At 41.1% G+C, this 15,830-nt stretch overlaps 3 protein-coding genes and 1 non-coding gene across 4 annotated transcripts; 1 reads left to right on the top strand and 3 right to left on the bottom strand.

Moving 5' to 3' along the window:
- The first annotated feature begins 1,358 nt into the window (after positions 1-1,358).
- Positions 1,359-2,585, top strand: sowahd (sosondowah ankyrin repeat domain family d). Its single transcript, XM_030766735.1, has one exon. The coding sequence runs from the start codon at positions 1,421-1,423 to the stop codon at positions 2,519-2,521; it is 1,101 nt and encodes a 366-aa protein (XP_030622595.1). The 5' UTR covers positions 1,359-1,420; the 3' UTR covers positions 2,522-2,585.
- Positions 2,586-3,135: 550 nt separating this feature from the next.
- rpl39 (ribosomal protein L39) lies at positions 3,136-4,947 on the bottom strand. Its single transcript, XM_030765632.1, has 3 exons — positions 4,894-4,947; positions 4,370-4,473; positions 3,136-3,352 (listed from the first exon to the last, which is right to left on the bottom strand). Exons 1-3 carry the CDS (start codon positions 4,894-4,896, stop codon positions 3,304-3,306), a joined length of 156 nt encoding a protein of 51 aa, XP_030621492.1. The 5' UTR covers positions 4,897-4,947; the 3' UTR covers positions 3,136-3,303.
- Positions 4,069-4,205, bottom strand: LOC115806235 (small nucleolar RNA SNORA69). Its single transcript, XR_004025137.1, has one exon. It is a non-coding gene; the product is annotated as a small nucleolar RNA SNORA69 (small nucleolar RNA).
- A 311-nt stretch (positions 4,948-5,258) lies between the features above and the next one.
- Positions 5,259-9,492, bottom strand: upf3b (UPF3B regulator of nonsense mediated mRNA decay). The gene is made up of 10 exons (XM_030764698.1): positions 9,305-9,492; positions 8,444-8,550; positions 8,200-8,306; positions 7,918-8,016; positions 7,717-7,827; positions 7,575-7,618; positions 7,293-7,484; positions 7,019-7,182; positions 6,475-6,802; positions 5,259-6,294 (listed from the first exon to the last, which is right to left on the bottom strand). Exons 1-10 carry the CDS (start codon positions 9,416-9,418, stop codon positions 6,157-6,159), a joined length of 1,404 nt encoding a protein of 467 aa, XP_030620558.1. The 5' UTR covers positions 9,419-9,492; the 3' UTR covers positions 5,259-6,156.
- Positions 9,493-15,830: the final 6,338 nt, after the last annotated feature.

Below are 15,830 nucleotides of genomic sequence, written 5' to 3'. Positions count from 1 at the left end.
ATGAGACCGGAGGGCAAATTGGCCTACTCACGAATCTCAAAAAAACATTTGAATAGTCATAAACGTAAGATTACTAGATGAATGTCTGCATTTGCTGTAGTCAACATATCCTAATGGTTTCATTTGTCAATAAAGATAACATGCCTGGTTATTTATTATTGTTGTTGTTGTTGTTGTTGTTGTTGTTGTTGTTGTTGTTGTTATTATTATTATTATTATTATTATTATTATTATTATTATTATTGCATGTCTATTTTCAAAACATGCCTGTGTATTTTTTGCATATCTATCTTGCATGCATGTCCAGTTAGTTGTCTTGTAGTTTGTAAACAGTGTCTGAGGCCGTTTTGACACATGCTGCAAGAGGTTATTATTTGTGTTTCTCGTCAGCAGCGCACGTGTTACATTATGGGGAGCTCCTAGTTCTTTTACAGTTCCGTCTGAATGAGTGATCAATTAAAATTAGTTGCACTCCAAAACTAATGTTACTCCCTCAGCCAATAGAATAGTCACATGTGCCACTGCTTGTCCAGCTCATAGGTTAGTCATCTGGAAAGACTTGAACTTTGTAGCTAAGGGAGGGAACGCTTGAGACGGAAATGAGTACTTTGAGAGGGACGCGCTGTCTCTCTTCACGATAGGTTTCCTCTTCTTTTGCCATACTCCAAACCTTTTCAAAAGTGAATGTCTATAAGTCGAGACAGAGAAGGTGGGAACTGTTGAGGTAGCTTGGTTTCTTGTGATCCAGTGAGCACGATAAGGATATTCTTCCTAAGTTCAGTTTTATGCATACGCAGCAGGTGAGTCAGTTGTATCTTCACTGATTTATCTCGAACTTGTGTTGAATTGGAAGATATAACTGGTTTATTCGAATAACCAAGTACTTACAAGGTAATAGAAGCGTGTCATACTATGTATTTAAATAAATACAACTTTAACAAAAGATTTAAGATATTTACCATTTCCTTGTAATTTGGGGGATATTCAGGGGGATGCTGCCAGTGTTTTGACAGTTTTGACGATATTTTTATTGTTTGTTTTATAAGGTGGTGTCAAAAGAGGAACAAAACATGATAGTTCTAAAAAGGGGAAGATGCTGTCTTGTTTTTGCTAAGCTTTCTAAACTTGGTGGTTGAAACACATATCCAGCCTTTAAGTCATGAATACCGTGTTCCTCAATTGATTATAAGAGATAACATTTATTTTAGCCCCTTTAATAGCAACTATTTTTGCTTTCTTCCAATAAAAGTAGTTCACTAATTGTATTTCCGTATTAAATATTTTCTTTCAGTTTGCACATGAATGAATACGGTGCCCTGCAAAGAGAAGTACTACTTTCTGAGTTATATAAACTTCCTTTATCTGGAGCTCATCTAAAACAACAGCGACAGAGGAATAACTCAATGTAGGGCTATCCAGTATGTATGATAATACTGGAACCTACGAACAGTCCGACGGTATCAGCTCAGAGACTCATTTAAACTCCCAACAAGGCGGAGCGACATCGTCCCCTGAGGAGCCCAAAAAGTCTGAGAGTAAACTTTTAAGTAGTAATGGAAGACAGTCCAGGGTTTCCAGTCAATTTCGAGCTGCCCTGGAGGAGCGCTTGTCCAGAGTCAGTACGCGCTCCCCGCCCTCTTCACAAAACGCGGCGTCTCGTAGGTCAAGACTGCAAAAGCAGCAGGAGATATCTGAGCCTGGATTCAGTACTGCTGAACCGCCAGAGAGGGGCTCGCTTACCCCTTCTATGCGAAAAAAATATCTGAAGGATTTGCTTTTGAACAACAAGTTGCATAGTGGATTTGGAAGTATTCTGTTGTCCAGAGACTCGAGCGCATCCTCAAGGGATTATGGGGGAGACGCACAGTACGGTGCAGACGAAAACAACTGCACGTTCTTCGTTTTGGATCCCATGGAGCACGCCTGGATGCTTTCTGTTATAGATGGAAATTATGAGACAATACTGGAATACCTCTCGGAGGATCCCAGTTTGTTAACCAAGAAGGACTTCATCAGTGGTTACTCTGCGATCCACTGGTTAGCGAAATATGGGAGGGACGAGGCATTAATAAAACTTCTCAAGCTCGCTGAAAAAGAAGGTTTCCCCGTAAACGTGAACTTGAAGGGGAGTGGGGGTCTCACTCCGCTTCACGTAGCGGCCATGCACAGCCAGTATATGGTAATAAAAATTTTGGTCGGCGCATTTAGTGCTAATGTAGATGTTATGGACTATAATGGGAAGCGAGCATGGCAATATCTCAAGGGAAACGCCCCGGCTGAGATGAAGGAGCTTCTTGGAGCATGGGATGATGATCACACTGTAGGACGTCAAAATGTTAATAACAACAGCTCTGGTTCCGAGTTACCGTTACAAGAAGAAATTCTAGAGAACGTGAGAGAACCAGAGCCGTTTGAAAGGAGAAATGCACGCTGGGCCTTTGCTTCATTTAAGAAGTTCTTTGGTCCGTTTACGTGGTTCAGCAAAAAAGACTGTTATGGACATACAGGACAGAACAACTAAGGGAAACGTTATTTTGGTGTGTAACTGTCCCCAAAACAGGATAGTGACCTTCAGGTCAGCGCATTGGTTCATATACATTTGCATGAATATTTCGCCAAGCTCATATTCTTCTGACAATCTATTACTAGAACAAAATGAAGTATGTTGAATAAAACACTCAAAAGTTTTGTTTGTATATGAGTAGCTGCCACCACATAGCTTGCAGTCTTGTAACTACAACCAAAAACATAGCACCGCAAAACCTTAATAATTGAAAATTTATGACGCCATTGGCATTATCAGATAAGTGGATGGTGCATAAATGGACTAACTGATCATTTTTCCACCTAGTGTTACCCTGCTGTTATACTGAAGTTTGCGACGGTTGGTTATGAGTGTTGTGACAACTGTTAAGTAAGAAACATGTATTTGTGCACTGGAAGTCAGTAGTGTATGGGCCTGGGTTTCAATGTATTTAAATATCACATTACTTTATCTTTTGTTGGCAGAACTGCGGGACATGATTGTGACTAACTGCGCATAATTAAGTTCTCAGAGGACTGCCTACAAATCACTGGCACGTTCCCACATCTGACATTAAAACCCACGTCTCCAAAAATGCAACAAACAAGATCTCTGGTCCAATCACAACTGATTTATTGTTCCACATGAGCATAACCAGAGTGTCTGTACAAAAGAGAGACTGCTGTTCCAGATTACATGGCGACTCTCCAGGGCTGGGCCAAGTTGGTGTTTCTGGCAAGGATTCGATACAGGGGATGCCAAAGAGAAGGGCCGCGTGCTTACAAGCCCAGCTTGGTCCTCCTCCAGTGCCTCCTCTTGGAGTTGTACCTGAAAGGAAAATGACATTTTCGTCAAAGCGAGAGCTGTTACTCTGACAGCCCTGCAAGAACCAGACTCGCTGCTGTAACATTACGATCCAGCAACGAACCAGTTCAATAAATATTCAAATACACGGTTCCGGGTGTAAACAAAAGAAAAAACATCTTTTTAAAAGCTGGACGAGGGTTTGCAAGCATGATAAATGTAAACTCTCTTCTCTCAGATCAAACACTTTGTGAACTTTTATGGTGTTCAGAAGCTAAAAAAAAAACACTGAGTGGAAATAAAAAATAACCAAAATATTATTATGCACATATTATTTTAGCCCTAAAAAACACCCAAGGAACTCTTCAAACCAGTTATATGAATATTACACACACTAAATTGGTAACATTCAACATCTCAATAACACCATTAAATTAAATAATCATTTTGTTCCAAATCAAATGTAACTCATAACACGCACTTCATGTAAATTTAGCTATTTGGAATATCATACTTTTAGTCAACTTTGAAGAACTAAAGTAAAACCATTAATTAGTGACTCACTGCTCATTAAGTGGACCCACACACATTTCAGCTGCAATCAGGCACCAACTCATCAATAGCTTAATCATGTATAGCAAGTGTATTGGAGGCAGGTCACAGACCAAAAAAAAAAAAAAAAGTGACACCATAATAACAACAAAACATGACATTTGAAGTCCCTGGTCTAAACAATTGAGAGATGTTTCCAAAGGAGTAGCTGGGCTTGTCAACAGAGAACTGACAAGCCCTTTCTGACTCCAAGTTTGAATGTTGCTCTCAGCAGGGTAATGACAGCACTTCCACAGAAAGCAGTACTGTAATAGCAGCCTGCTTGAACTACTAATGTACTAATCTTTACTGTGAGCCAGCAGTTTTGATCGGAAGGCTTTTAGTGGACTCACTGCATCACTTTGCTGCCGACAAAGCCTGAATATTGGAGATCTTCGCGGCTCACTCAGATGTCTAGGGCAAAGACAGGTCCATTAAAGATCCTCTTACCTGATCTTGTTGCCAGTCTTCATTCTGATCCACTGTGGAATCGGCCTGTTCTGCTTCTGCTTCTTGGCCAAGAAGCGTTTGATTCTGAAAGTCTTGTGAGACGACTGGGGGGGTACAAAAAAAGACAAGTTGAAATGTTTATTCGCCCATTCAACGTGCAGCTTGGTCACTTAAGCTAAAGCTCTGTATTCTCCGAGAAGACGGCTATCAATTGGTTAAGAATAGATTAGACGACTGAGCAGCTTTTGAGGAGTAAAACATACCCCAGCTGCGAATTAGAACTGCAGCACATTCACAGCTTTCCCAAGTAACAGCATATCTCAGTTAGCTACCATAGACCTACGGCTAACTTCCTTCGAAGGCCCGACCGGCTGCGTAAATTTGTTTAAAATTCATTGTATTCTGGACATTTCTTTATTTAATATTCTCCCTGTCCAAACCAGATTGTGGATACGATGATTCTGCTGTAAGTATATGCTTCAAAAAGTTTGATAGTATAGAGATGTTTTCTGATTTTTACATACCATTTTCAGTCCACAATCCTGTCACCACAATGGCGGCTGTAGAAGAGAGGGAACCCTGGGAAACGGCAGTGTTGTATATCCGCATTTCGGGGCGGGACAAAACCTTCTGCCCATACTAGAGGTTGTAGCGCCACCTAGTGCACCTCCAGCACAGCGTTTCAACGTTCGTATTCCATTTTTTACTCATTCAAGGAAAGAATTCGTAGATTAAAATTGAATAGCGGGACCTAAATCTCATCTTTCAGCTCTTGAATAGCATACTGGGATGCACATATTTATTACAATACAACTGGAATAATGACGATGACACAAGTCTTAAAGCCAAAGATACTTTATTAATTTGAATTACCTCAATGTCTCACAAGTCCGTGACATTTTAGAGAAAAAATATAAAGCACACTTCAGCTGTTAAGAGTGTGTATCGGTAAAGGAGATGAATTTCAAGACGAATAAGCAGAGAACAGCATAAATTTCCAAACTGGATACCGCTAGATTCGGTGCTGTATTGTTTGTTGGGGGATGAATACTGTATTATTTCACTGCAAAGGTAGGAAAGGCCACTCACTAGTTTGCGCCAACCTAATTTGCATCAAAAGCAGTCAGTTCAGTTAAAACTGACTTATAAAGGCATGTTCAGTTTCAGTCAGCATGGCTATTTCTCCGCAACTGTGGAAGCATTAGTAGTCAGTTGGAAAGATTAACATAATTAAAAAAAATATATTAGATAGCCTTGAGATTCTTAATATCATTCTTAAGCATTCTATCGCCATGCTTTATGTACTAAGAAAAAAAAACCCAAACAGAATAAACCAGACTGAGAAAAACTGGTTTATCTCGCTAATGTTTTCAGGGAAAGCAGCAGATCCTAAAAAATGAAGTCTGATTGATGAATGGCGTCTAAATTCTATAGAACGAACCAGAAACCCTAAACAGCTGTTTAGTATAATAGGTTTGGCTGTGTACCAATAAAAATAAGGTCACTTTGAGATCTTGTGGTCCAATTGCTTTGGCTTCTCCTTGCTATGCCCCACTTCTCAATTCTCTACCTGCCAGTAAGGGAGTGAAAACCTTCCCCTTGCCTTTCTCATAACAGAAACTATAGAGGGGCTTAATCAGGCACTGTAAGGCAACAAGGATATTGTTCCCCATCTCTCTATGAGTTTGGAACAGCACTATAATTTTCTAGTGCCGATTTGCCCTGACACAAACAAAAAGCCCTTATCCTCTTCTCGTTCGTCACGACAAGCATTTATACTGCTGTCATCATTCCTCCCCTTTTTCAAGAGGCTTCTTGTCATTTTCGGCCTTCTTCTCTGCAGCATGGGTATCTGCTCCTCCTCCTCCTCCTCCTCGGTTACGGTTTCTCGCACCTGGTTGGTACAACTGTATGGCAGGCCGATCCTATTGCATAATAAACAGCAATTTGTTGGATGAACACAATGATACACAACTGCTTTACCACATGCCCTGCTCCTTTACAACCTATTAAGCTGACATTTGCAAGAAAGGGTACCGAGAGGATTTTGTTTTTTCCCCTCTTTTACGAAATAACCATTTTTCACAGAATGAATGAGACTGCACCTTATTTCTTACGCGTTCCCTTTTGGCACTCTCCTCCTTTCTGCTCTCTTTCGACAGTTTCTCGGGGTGAGCGTGGGCAGAGAGCTCTGCCGCGTTCTCGCCTTTTTTCTTCTCCCAAGCGCGCTCTTTTTCCCTCTTCCCGTCCTCGTCTCTCTTCTTGTAGGCGTTTTCCCCGTCGTGGCGTTCCCTCCTCCTCCGGCGCTCCTCGTCCTGTTTCCTGATGCGTTCCCTCTCTTTCTGACGCCGCTCTCTCTCCCTGTCCCTGTCCCGTTCTCTCTCTCTGTCGGCGTCGCGATCTCTGTGCTCCCTGCGCCCGTCCTCCTCTTGCCTGCACGAGTCACAAGTTTCTCTTAAGCATTAATGTCGGGAGCCGTATAGAAACCGGTCTCAATGCGGATACGGCGAGCAAACTACGGGATGATCTCCTTTAAATAAACGCGTTCAGTCATCCAGCCTTTATCTTTTTATAATCTATTTAGAATTTATTACAGAGGCTGACACATGAACATGCATCTGAATAAACACTTTGGCTTTGGCGACTCACTTTCTTCCTTTTTCCTCTCTGAGCTCCCCGTTTTGACGCTTCTTTAAATCCGACCCGCCCGTACCACTTCTGTCCTCTTTCGCTCTCTCTCTGTCCAGCTTCCTCGGCTTTTCTTTCGGTTTCTCAGCGTCGCCCTCTTCCCCCCGGTCAGGCTTCTTCAAAAGCTGACAGACCAAACAGAAGAGTTGAATTAAACGTGTTGTATATAAATAAAATGAACCAGCACTTAATGAAACGTAACTGTCAGTGACATAAATGTGGTACTGTCAGATACCTTGATCTTGGGCAGCTCCTCTTTGGACTGCTCCTTGTCCTTGTCAGCGTTCTTCTCTCCTCTCTTGAGTTTCTCAGCCTCCTTACGCTTCCTCCTGTCCTCCTCTCTCCACTTACGCCGTTCTTCGTCGCGTATGCGTTTACGCTCCAACTCCCTCCGTCTCCTCTCTTCCTTCTTCTCCTCCCTAAGTCTCTGCATATATAATAAATGCATTAGAGTAAATGAATCACTGCATTGTCTAATGGGAGTCTATAGGAATTATAACGCAACACACATCCTCACCTGTTTGTTCTTAAGGAAGTCCAAGAGGGGAGTTGTCTTCTTAGCTGAGAACAGAGAGAGAATAATCATCATTAAAATCCACGTGCTGTAACGGCATTCTGTAGATTTTCATAACCGTTAGCTCTGTCAAGCTTCTACTCACCGACAAGTTCTTTTGTTTTGGCTTCAATTTCCTCCAGTAATGTCTCTGGAGTGGATGTCAACTTCTCTTCATCCCCATTATAGATTTCTAGAAACTTCCTGAAATCAGCATCTGCGTAAAACAGTAATCAAAGTCTTACATGGTTCAGCTTATTTTGTTATGAACCGTTCCTTATTATGTGAAGGGGCAAAAACACATTACCTTCTTCAATTGTACCACTTTTGGCATCTTTTTTCTTGCTCCTCTTCTTGGCTACCTTTTGAAATGGTGCAAATTCAACAATGGCTGGGTACTCTTGCCCTGTTAAGAAAAAAAAGGGCAAGAGAGAAGTTTTCTAAAAACTTGTTATGCGCTGACTTATGAATAATTAAAATTTGGAAAGTCTAGCTGTGCATTACTCCTTTGCTTGGAGACTATGTTTTTTCCTAGTGAAATCTTTTGATGTATCTGTACCAGTCCAATGATTAAAAAGCATGAACGCACCTCGATTATCAATGAAGACATAGCCGTCAAATCGGTCTCGGAAGAGAACTATATCCTCTTGGTTCTTGAAATTTATGTATGCTCTGGCAAAAAGATGAGGGTAGAGGCTGCAACACAACACAAACATTTGTCAGTCTGCACACAAGGAAGTGATGTCAAACACTTGCATGATCATTCTTTTTTCACCATTGGCCTGTGTGGAATAAACACAAAGGCACGTGTATTCTTAACGCTCTATAACTACCTTGTGTCACTAGAAAAGAACTCGAGATAATCCACTTCTGGAAGAGGCTGCAGTTGCTCCTCTAACTCTTCCTTTGTTAGACTGGGAGGCAGACGTCGGATCACAATCTAGAACGAAACAAAAAAAAACATGTTCACATGTAAATATCACACAAACAAAAGCGAGACCAATACAAGTAAGGATATGTCTAAAAATAAGTACCTCGCCTAAGCTGACATCTAACGGCTAGCCTTGACAATCATAGGCACTATAGATCAACACATGGCCATAAACGTTTTTCAGCGTTGCTGTTTGTAATTTTGGAACTTAGCTTTTTTTCATTTTGATCAATCAAGTCACTTCAGCTCCACGTATATGCTTGATATTATCTGACCAAACCTACGAGTCGATTCGTAACATTTATATTAGAGTAGGAACTTACATATTTCGAACATTAACAGCTAGCTCATCTTACTGTAAAGACAAAAAACGCTAAAATAAACAAAGGGTCCTTGGTAACTTCTTCAAATAAACATTCGATCGGATTTTCTTTTAAGCCAACATTTCAACAGCGACTGTCGATCGGCGACTAGTTACCGTTTCCTAATTCAAAATTATGTTTATAATTAAGTTAACCAAAAGCCAAAGAGCACCCATCCATACAACGAGATTTCCTTTAAAAGTGTCGTCCGAATGCACCTGAAAGACGTGCGTAAGAAGTAATTCAAGATGCCCGCTGGTTTTGATTATTTACCTCTGTAATTTTTTTCAGCGAGCTTAACTCTGCAACTGCTAACCAGCTATGCTAACGTTATTAAGTTAGGGCAAGTTAGCAATAAAGTTGTTGACTTCATGCTAGTGTTGAAAAGTAGGGCTGTCTACCTTTGTCATAGCCTCCTTCTTCTCTTTATTTGGCTTTTCTGGTTTTTCATTTTCCTCACATTTAATCTCCACTTTCTTTTCCTTGGGACGCGTGTTTTCTTTGTCCTCTTTCATTGCTCTTTCTTTAACTTTTTATACAGAGAAATATTACAATTCCTCTGTCGCTCGCCTCTTGAACATGAATCTTCCTTTTTAGATGTTAGCTCACTAACCTAGCAATGTAACGTCAACTACCATTGTCTGATTGGCTATCCGGAGAAACTGGGAGGGGCTATTTTGCAGGAAATTTGCAACCCATACAGTTTTCGGACGGACTGGAACCTCTATGGTCTTAACAGACAGGGCTAACGACGTATCACTGAGTGGTTACACAACATCATCATGGTCATGTGATGCGGATGTTGTTTTTCCACTGCTACGAATGTCATTTAGTAGCGATGCAAATGGGCGGTAGAGAACTAAACTTGGATTATTTTTAACAGCTATACTGTATGGCCAAAAGTGTGTGGACGTCGCTCCTAATAATTGAGTTCAGGTGTTTCAGCCACACCGATTGTTAACAGGTACATAAAATCAAGCACATGGCTATGCAATCTCCATAGACAAACCTTGGAAGTAGAATGGGTCGTACTGGAGAGCTCAGTGACTTATAATGTGGCACTGTCATAGGATGTCATTTTTGCAACAAGTCAGTTCGCGAAATTTCTGCCCTGCTAGATTTGCCTCAACTGTAAGTGCTATGATTGTCAAGTTGAAGTGTCTAGGAGCAACAACAGCTCAGCCATGAAGCGGCAGACATATACATGGGCAACTCCATTTTAATGCCCGTGGTTTTGGAATGGGATGTCCAGTAAGCTCAGGTGTGATGGTCAGGTGTTTATACTCTCGGCCATATAGAATAGAATAGAATATCCTTATTGTCATTGCGCAAGTGCAGTTGTCACTGCACAAATACAACAAGATTAAGTTTGCAACTTCTGTACTTGATGCTATAAAAAAAAATGTAAAAACAGAACAACAAATAAGATAAAATAGAAATAAATTAGTAAAAAAAAAACAAAACAGTGACGGACAGTATGAACAGTATCCAGCCATACTAATAAGTAGTACAGCAGCTCAGATGTGCAACGCAGCAACGGAACCAACACAGTACGGGAAAGCAGCAAAGTAGGATTAAGTAACAAGAGTATAAACAGTATGTAAAGTAAAACAGTATATGGCAGTATGGACAGTATGAACAATGTCCAGCAGAAGTAAATAGTGCAAACAGCTCAGATGTGCAAAATAGCGCAGCGGTGCAAACTGCAGTATAAACAGTATATGACAGTGTAAACAGTGTGCGGCAGTAGTAAATAGAAAACAGAACGGATGAGAGAGGACCCCTCTGTACCATATAGATTATTTGGTGGCATAGTGCAGTGTGTATGTGAAGCCACTTGTGCCAGACAATTATGGGGGCATTTAGACAGATTATGGGGGGAACTTGGTATACTGATTCAGAGTAGTTATAGCTCTGGGGAAGAAACTATTTTATTTCTCAGTCTGGAGGTGCAGGCGTAGAAGGCCTTGTAACATCTGCCAGATGGGAGGAGTTCAAACGGACGATGGCATGGGTGTGTAGAGTCCTTACAGATACTGATGCAGCGCAACCTGTAGATGTCCTCCAGGGCTGGGAGCTGTATCCCAATGATCTTCTGTGCTCTGGAGTTGACCCGCTGAAGAGCTTTCCTATCAGCTGCTGTGCAGCTGAGATACCACACAGAGATGCAGTGTGTTAGGATGCTCTCTGTGGTGCATTGGTAGAAAGTCAACAGCATCTGTTGGGGCAGACCAACTTTCTTCAGCATCCTCAGGAACAACAACCATTGCCGTGCTTTCTTGACCAGTGCAGTGGTGTTAGTGGACCATGTGAGGTCCTCTGAGATGTGTATGCCCAGAAACCTGAAACTGGACACTCTCTCCACACTGTCACCATTGATGTAGATTGGAGTGTACTTGTCATCCTGTGACCTTCCAAAGTTGGAGGGAGTAGAGGATGGGGCTCAGTACTGATCCTTGTGGTGTGCCAGTGCACAGAGTTATAGTGGAGGACAGGTGGGGGCCCAGACTTACCGTCCGAGGACGCTCTGACAGGAAAATTCAGGATCCAGTTGCGTAGCGATGAGCTGAGGCCTAATGGTGGAGTTTGGAGGCGAGCTTGATGGGGATGACCGTATTGTAAGCAGAGCTGTAGTCCACATATAGCATCCTCACGTATGTGTCCTGTCTCTCCACGGTGAGTTAGGACAGTGTGAAAAGCCAGAGAGATGGTGTCCTCCCTGGATCTGTTAGCTCTGTAAGCGAGCTGATGTGAGTCCAGTGAGGCAGGGACGATGGCCTTGATGTGGGAGGGGACCAAACTTTCAAAGCACTTCATTATCGTTGGTGTGAGGGCAACCGGACGATAGACGTTTTTAGATTGCTGATGTTTGGTTTTTTTCAGCACTGGCACTACGATGGTTGGCCTTAGGCACTTGGGGACCATTGCCAGGGATAGAGACAGGTTGAAGGTTGTTGTAAGTACCTCAGCCAGCTGTTCAGCACAGTCCCTAAGTACCTGTCCTGGAACTCTGTCCGGGCCTACAGCTTTGCGTGGATTGACCCTCCGCAGCGTGCGCTGTACCTCACGTGTGCTCAGCGTGAGAACCCAGCCCGGGATTCTTGCACTCGTCACGTTGTTGCCGATTTCAAAGCGAGGAAAGACAGTGTTGAGCTCGTTGGACAGTGTGTCATCACCGTGGGGGCAGACAGGATTGCTCTTGTAGTCAGTGATCGCCCTGATGCCTTACCACATGCTCTTAGTGTCAGCGCGGTTGAAGCGGTCCTCTACCCATTGTCTGTGGATGTCTTTGGCCTTTTTTATGCCTTTTGATCAGGTTTGACCTGGCGACACTGGGTGCTGTAGTGTCACCAGATGTAAAAGCATTATTTCGTGCTTTTAGGAGATTTTGTACCTCTTTGTTAATCTGCGGTTTCTGGTTTGGAAACAGCTTTATTTTGTCATCCACTGTAACGTAATCCACGTAGCTGTTTATGTAGAAAAGCACAGTGGCTGTGTATTCCACCAAGTCCACCTCTGTGCCATGGGTAGCCTGTTGTGCAAACAGGTCCCACTGGATACGTTCAAAGCAGTCTTGGAGTTGTGAAGTGGCTTCCTCAGGCCATATTTTGACTGTCTTTGTTGCAGGTTTGGTCTTGTGGATGAGAGGTCTGTAGGCTGGAGTCAGGACCAGTGAAAGATTATCAGATTGTCCCTGGGGTGGTTTGGGGAAAGCTCTATATGAGTCTTTGGTGTTTGTATACACTCGATCCTGAGTATGGGGTAGTTCAAACACCCACAAAGCAAACAGGAACACAGGTTGAACTGTAATTTCTGTGAGCGCAAGCACGTTAGTGTTGAACTTGTTCATATGTATATCATGCGCTTCGTCATACAATGTTTTTTCCCTTTTCAGTAGCTTTTACTGAATGCAATGAATAAGCATAATTATTGTGACAGTGATATAAAAATCGTTATTTTAATTGAATAGTTGGAAATTTGCCTTTCGGGATGAAAAGATGAATATGAGAGTACAGAATGTCAGGTCTGTAATTCTGCAACTCATTAACTTCACCAGACTCTTGACGTCTTCCTTTGAGATGCTCTGCCAAGCCTTCACGGCAGCCTCTTTCAATTGTTTCTTGTTTTGGGGGTTTTCTGACATCAGTTTCCTTTTAAACAACTGAAATGAGAGTTCAGTTGACCTTTCATCAGAACACTGACTTAGCCAGTTTGAACCTTTCCACGTTTTTTTGTTTTGTTTTGTTTCTTTTTTTTTTTTTACTGCTTTGTGAACTGTGCAGTATGTTTTTGACTATTGTCTTGAAATGCATCATGAAGTTCTGCCCAGTGAGTTTGGAGGCATTTTGAAGCATTAATTATGTATGCCTATGCTATGCCACTGCCTCCACTATGCTTCACAGATGAGTCGGTGTGCTTAGGGTCATTTGCAGTTCCTATCTTTCTCAACACTTTTCACTTTCCGTCCACTTGATAAAGGTTCATCTTCACCTCATCCGTCCATAAAACTGCTCTGGAACTCTCGAGGCTTATCTCGGTACTTCTTTGCAAATTCCAGTCCGCCCTTCCTGTTCTTGGTGCCGATTAGAGGTTTGCATCTTGCAGTGTGGCCTCTGCAATTGTCCTCTCAAAGTTGTCTGCTGATGGTAAATTGTGGCACATTTACCATCGCACTCTGCAGATTGCTTGCAATTTCCGTGACTCTTATTTTTGGGGGTTTTCTTTATGACTCTTCACTTCTTACTCCTCCAGTAGTTCTTTCTTTTTCAAGATGCTCCACAGGGTTCATTTTGTTATACTGAACTGCCCTGTAATGCTTCTAACTTGTGTTTGCTATAATCTCATATTTAGAATTGCTTGCTTCTCCAAACCATCTTGGTTTACATCTATTACCTCAAAACCTGGCACAAAAGGCAACCTCCAATGTCTAGAACCAATCATACACATTCATACACCTAAGTGTCCATAGAATGTCTGAGCAGTTAAAAATACTTGTCACCTGTTTTCCCCCTATATTTATTGATAAAACTGGGGAGACTACACAAAAGTAATGATATTCTCCAACATGCTTTAGGATGTGTGAAAAACATTACTTAAACTTAAAGCTGAAGCTCTGTACTTTAGTCTCATATTCATCTTTTGACCTGAAATACAAATTTGATGAATGTTCAACAAAAATAATCAGTTGTACTCACTGTCCTAATACTTCCCACTGTACGTTAACCAGATATTTGTAGTATTCAGTTATGATAGTGAGTTAATAGACAGTATTTTTTTCTCTTTAGATCAATTCTCCAGAAGGAAAAAAAATATTATCATGATCAGATATTATCAGATCAGTGCAGTATCATTGCCAAGATGTTATTAACGTTTTCATGCAGTGTCAAATATCAAATGTATATTTAAGACATCACTGATAATGTTACTGAGTTGTTACAAAGTTTCAAAGACAGTTTGCAGTACATAGCGTTACTGTGAAACATACTGTTATTTTCTGGTTTTTCTTGGTACATCATGTGTATTGAATTGCCTTCAGTATGTGTTCTGTGTGTATTTTACATACATATTTTATATATTGTTTTTAATTCTCTTTTTAAATTTATGTACACTGTTGGTATAGGAGGAACAGTATTTCATTCTTGATTGTATGCAAGTGCATGATAAAATGACAGTAAAAGAATCTCAATCTTGACCTTGAATTTGGTTCTTAGTTGTACTGGGTTCAAACTGAATTCTTAATGTAATGATTAATCTCTGTACATGCAGTAATGTATGGTAAAATGTCAGATACTTTGGTGTAAGTTGATGGGCTTTAACGTAGCCTGAAATACGGCTGTCTCCTGAGATACGTCCCATAAAAAAATGTCCATGTGACACTGGCTGACCTCTGAACTTACCTGTCGATAGCTAAGGCCATATCTTTCTATAGACATTCCTGCACTCCTCTGGAGAGCAATGTTTTTTTTTTTTTTTTTTTACATTAACCCTCCTGATTGTGGAAAGTTTTCAACCAAGTTTTATGTGTTATTGTAGGCTGTACATGTCTTACCGCTACTCGTATTATATTTCCCATTGAAATATGTTCAGGGTGTTTTAGGGAATTTGTGTGTACATATTACTGTATTCCTCTGTGCATATCATTGCTGTGATGCATGGTGTTTTCTTAAATTGCCTGACTCGCTTAATGAAAGCTCTGACTCAACAGAATTTAACAGTCAAAATCTGTAAGCTGTTCACAGAAAGCTTGTTTTCACTCATCAGAACAACTAATGGGAAGTTGCTCTGTTACTCTTTGTGAAATCTATTTTTGTTGTCATATGCATTGAGAAAACAGATACATTATAAATTGGGACATTCAGACGTTCAACACTGCACAAAAGAATGAGAAACACATAAATGTAAAAAAGGAAGACAGTTTTATTTACTTCATCACTGTTCCAAAATATCCTGTTACAGAGGCAAAAGAGATATTCATGTCTCCATATTGTAACACAACAGAGATGATACAGGATTGGACACACAACAGAATTTAATGTGTTCCACATCAGAATGACAAAATATTTAGAAAATGTAAAGGACTCTCATCGGAGCCACTGGCAGAAACTTGAAAGCCTCTTTTCGTTCAACTCTAAACCATGGGTTTTAAAAGTCCTACGTTTTACTTAGAACTATGAGCACTGACAAAGAAAAAAAAACAAAGAAAAAAAAAACAAACAAAAAAAATATAATTAAAAACAAACCAAAAAGGGAAAAAAAACCCAAAAAACATCGCAAGTGTTGTCGACCCCAAAAACGTCCAACGTCCTTGAAATGTCTCCAACTGAAGAAATGACCCCCCCACCCCTTCCCCCAAAACCCCAACTTACCATGTGGCTCCAGCCAATACTTTGAATGCCACACTAATACACAAAATTGAGAGTCTAGATG

Source organism: Chanos chanos, chromosome 2, assembly GCF_902362185.1.
Source record: "Chanos chanos chromosome 2, fChaCha1.1, whole genome shotgun sequence".
Lineage (NCBI taxonomy): Eukaryota > Metazoa > Chordata > Actinopteri > Gonorynchiformes > Chanidae > Chanos > Chanos chanos.
The sequence above is the reverse complement of the archived record's forward strand: the minus strand, read 5'-3'. Positions and strand labels throughout refer to the sequence as shown.

Excerpts from the sequence above, each read along its gene's own strand:
- sowahd (XM_030766735.1), top strand. The coding sequence starts at position 1,421 with ATGTATGATAATACTGGAACCTACGAACAGTCCGACGGTATCAGCTCA.
- rpl39 (XM_030765632.1), bottom strand. Across the intron at positions 3,353-4,369 it reads AAGACTGGCAACAAGATCAG|GTACAACTCCAAGAGGAGGC; the intron begins GTAAGAGGATCT and ends TTTTCCTTTCAG.
- upf3b (XM_030764698.1), bottom strand. The coding sequence starts at position 9,418 with ATGAAAGAGGACAAAGAAAACACGCGTCCCAAGGAAAAGAAAGTGGAG. Across the intron at positions 7,485-7,574 it reads ACTTCCTTAAGAACAAACAG|AGACTTAGGGAGGAGAAGAA; the intron begins GTGAGGATGTGT and ends TTATATATGCAG. Across the intron at positions 6,295-6,474 it reads GGGAACGCGTAAGAAATAAG|GATCGGCCTGCCATACAGTT; the intron begins GTGCAGTCTCAT and ends ATTATGCAATAG.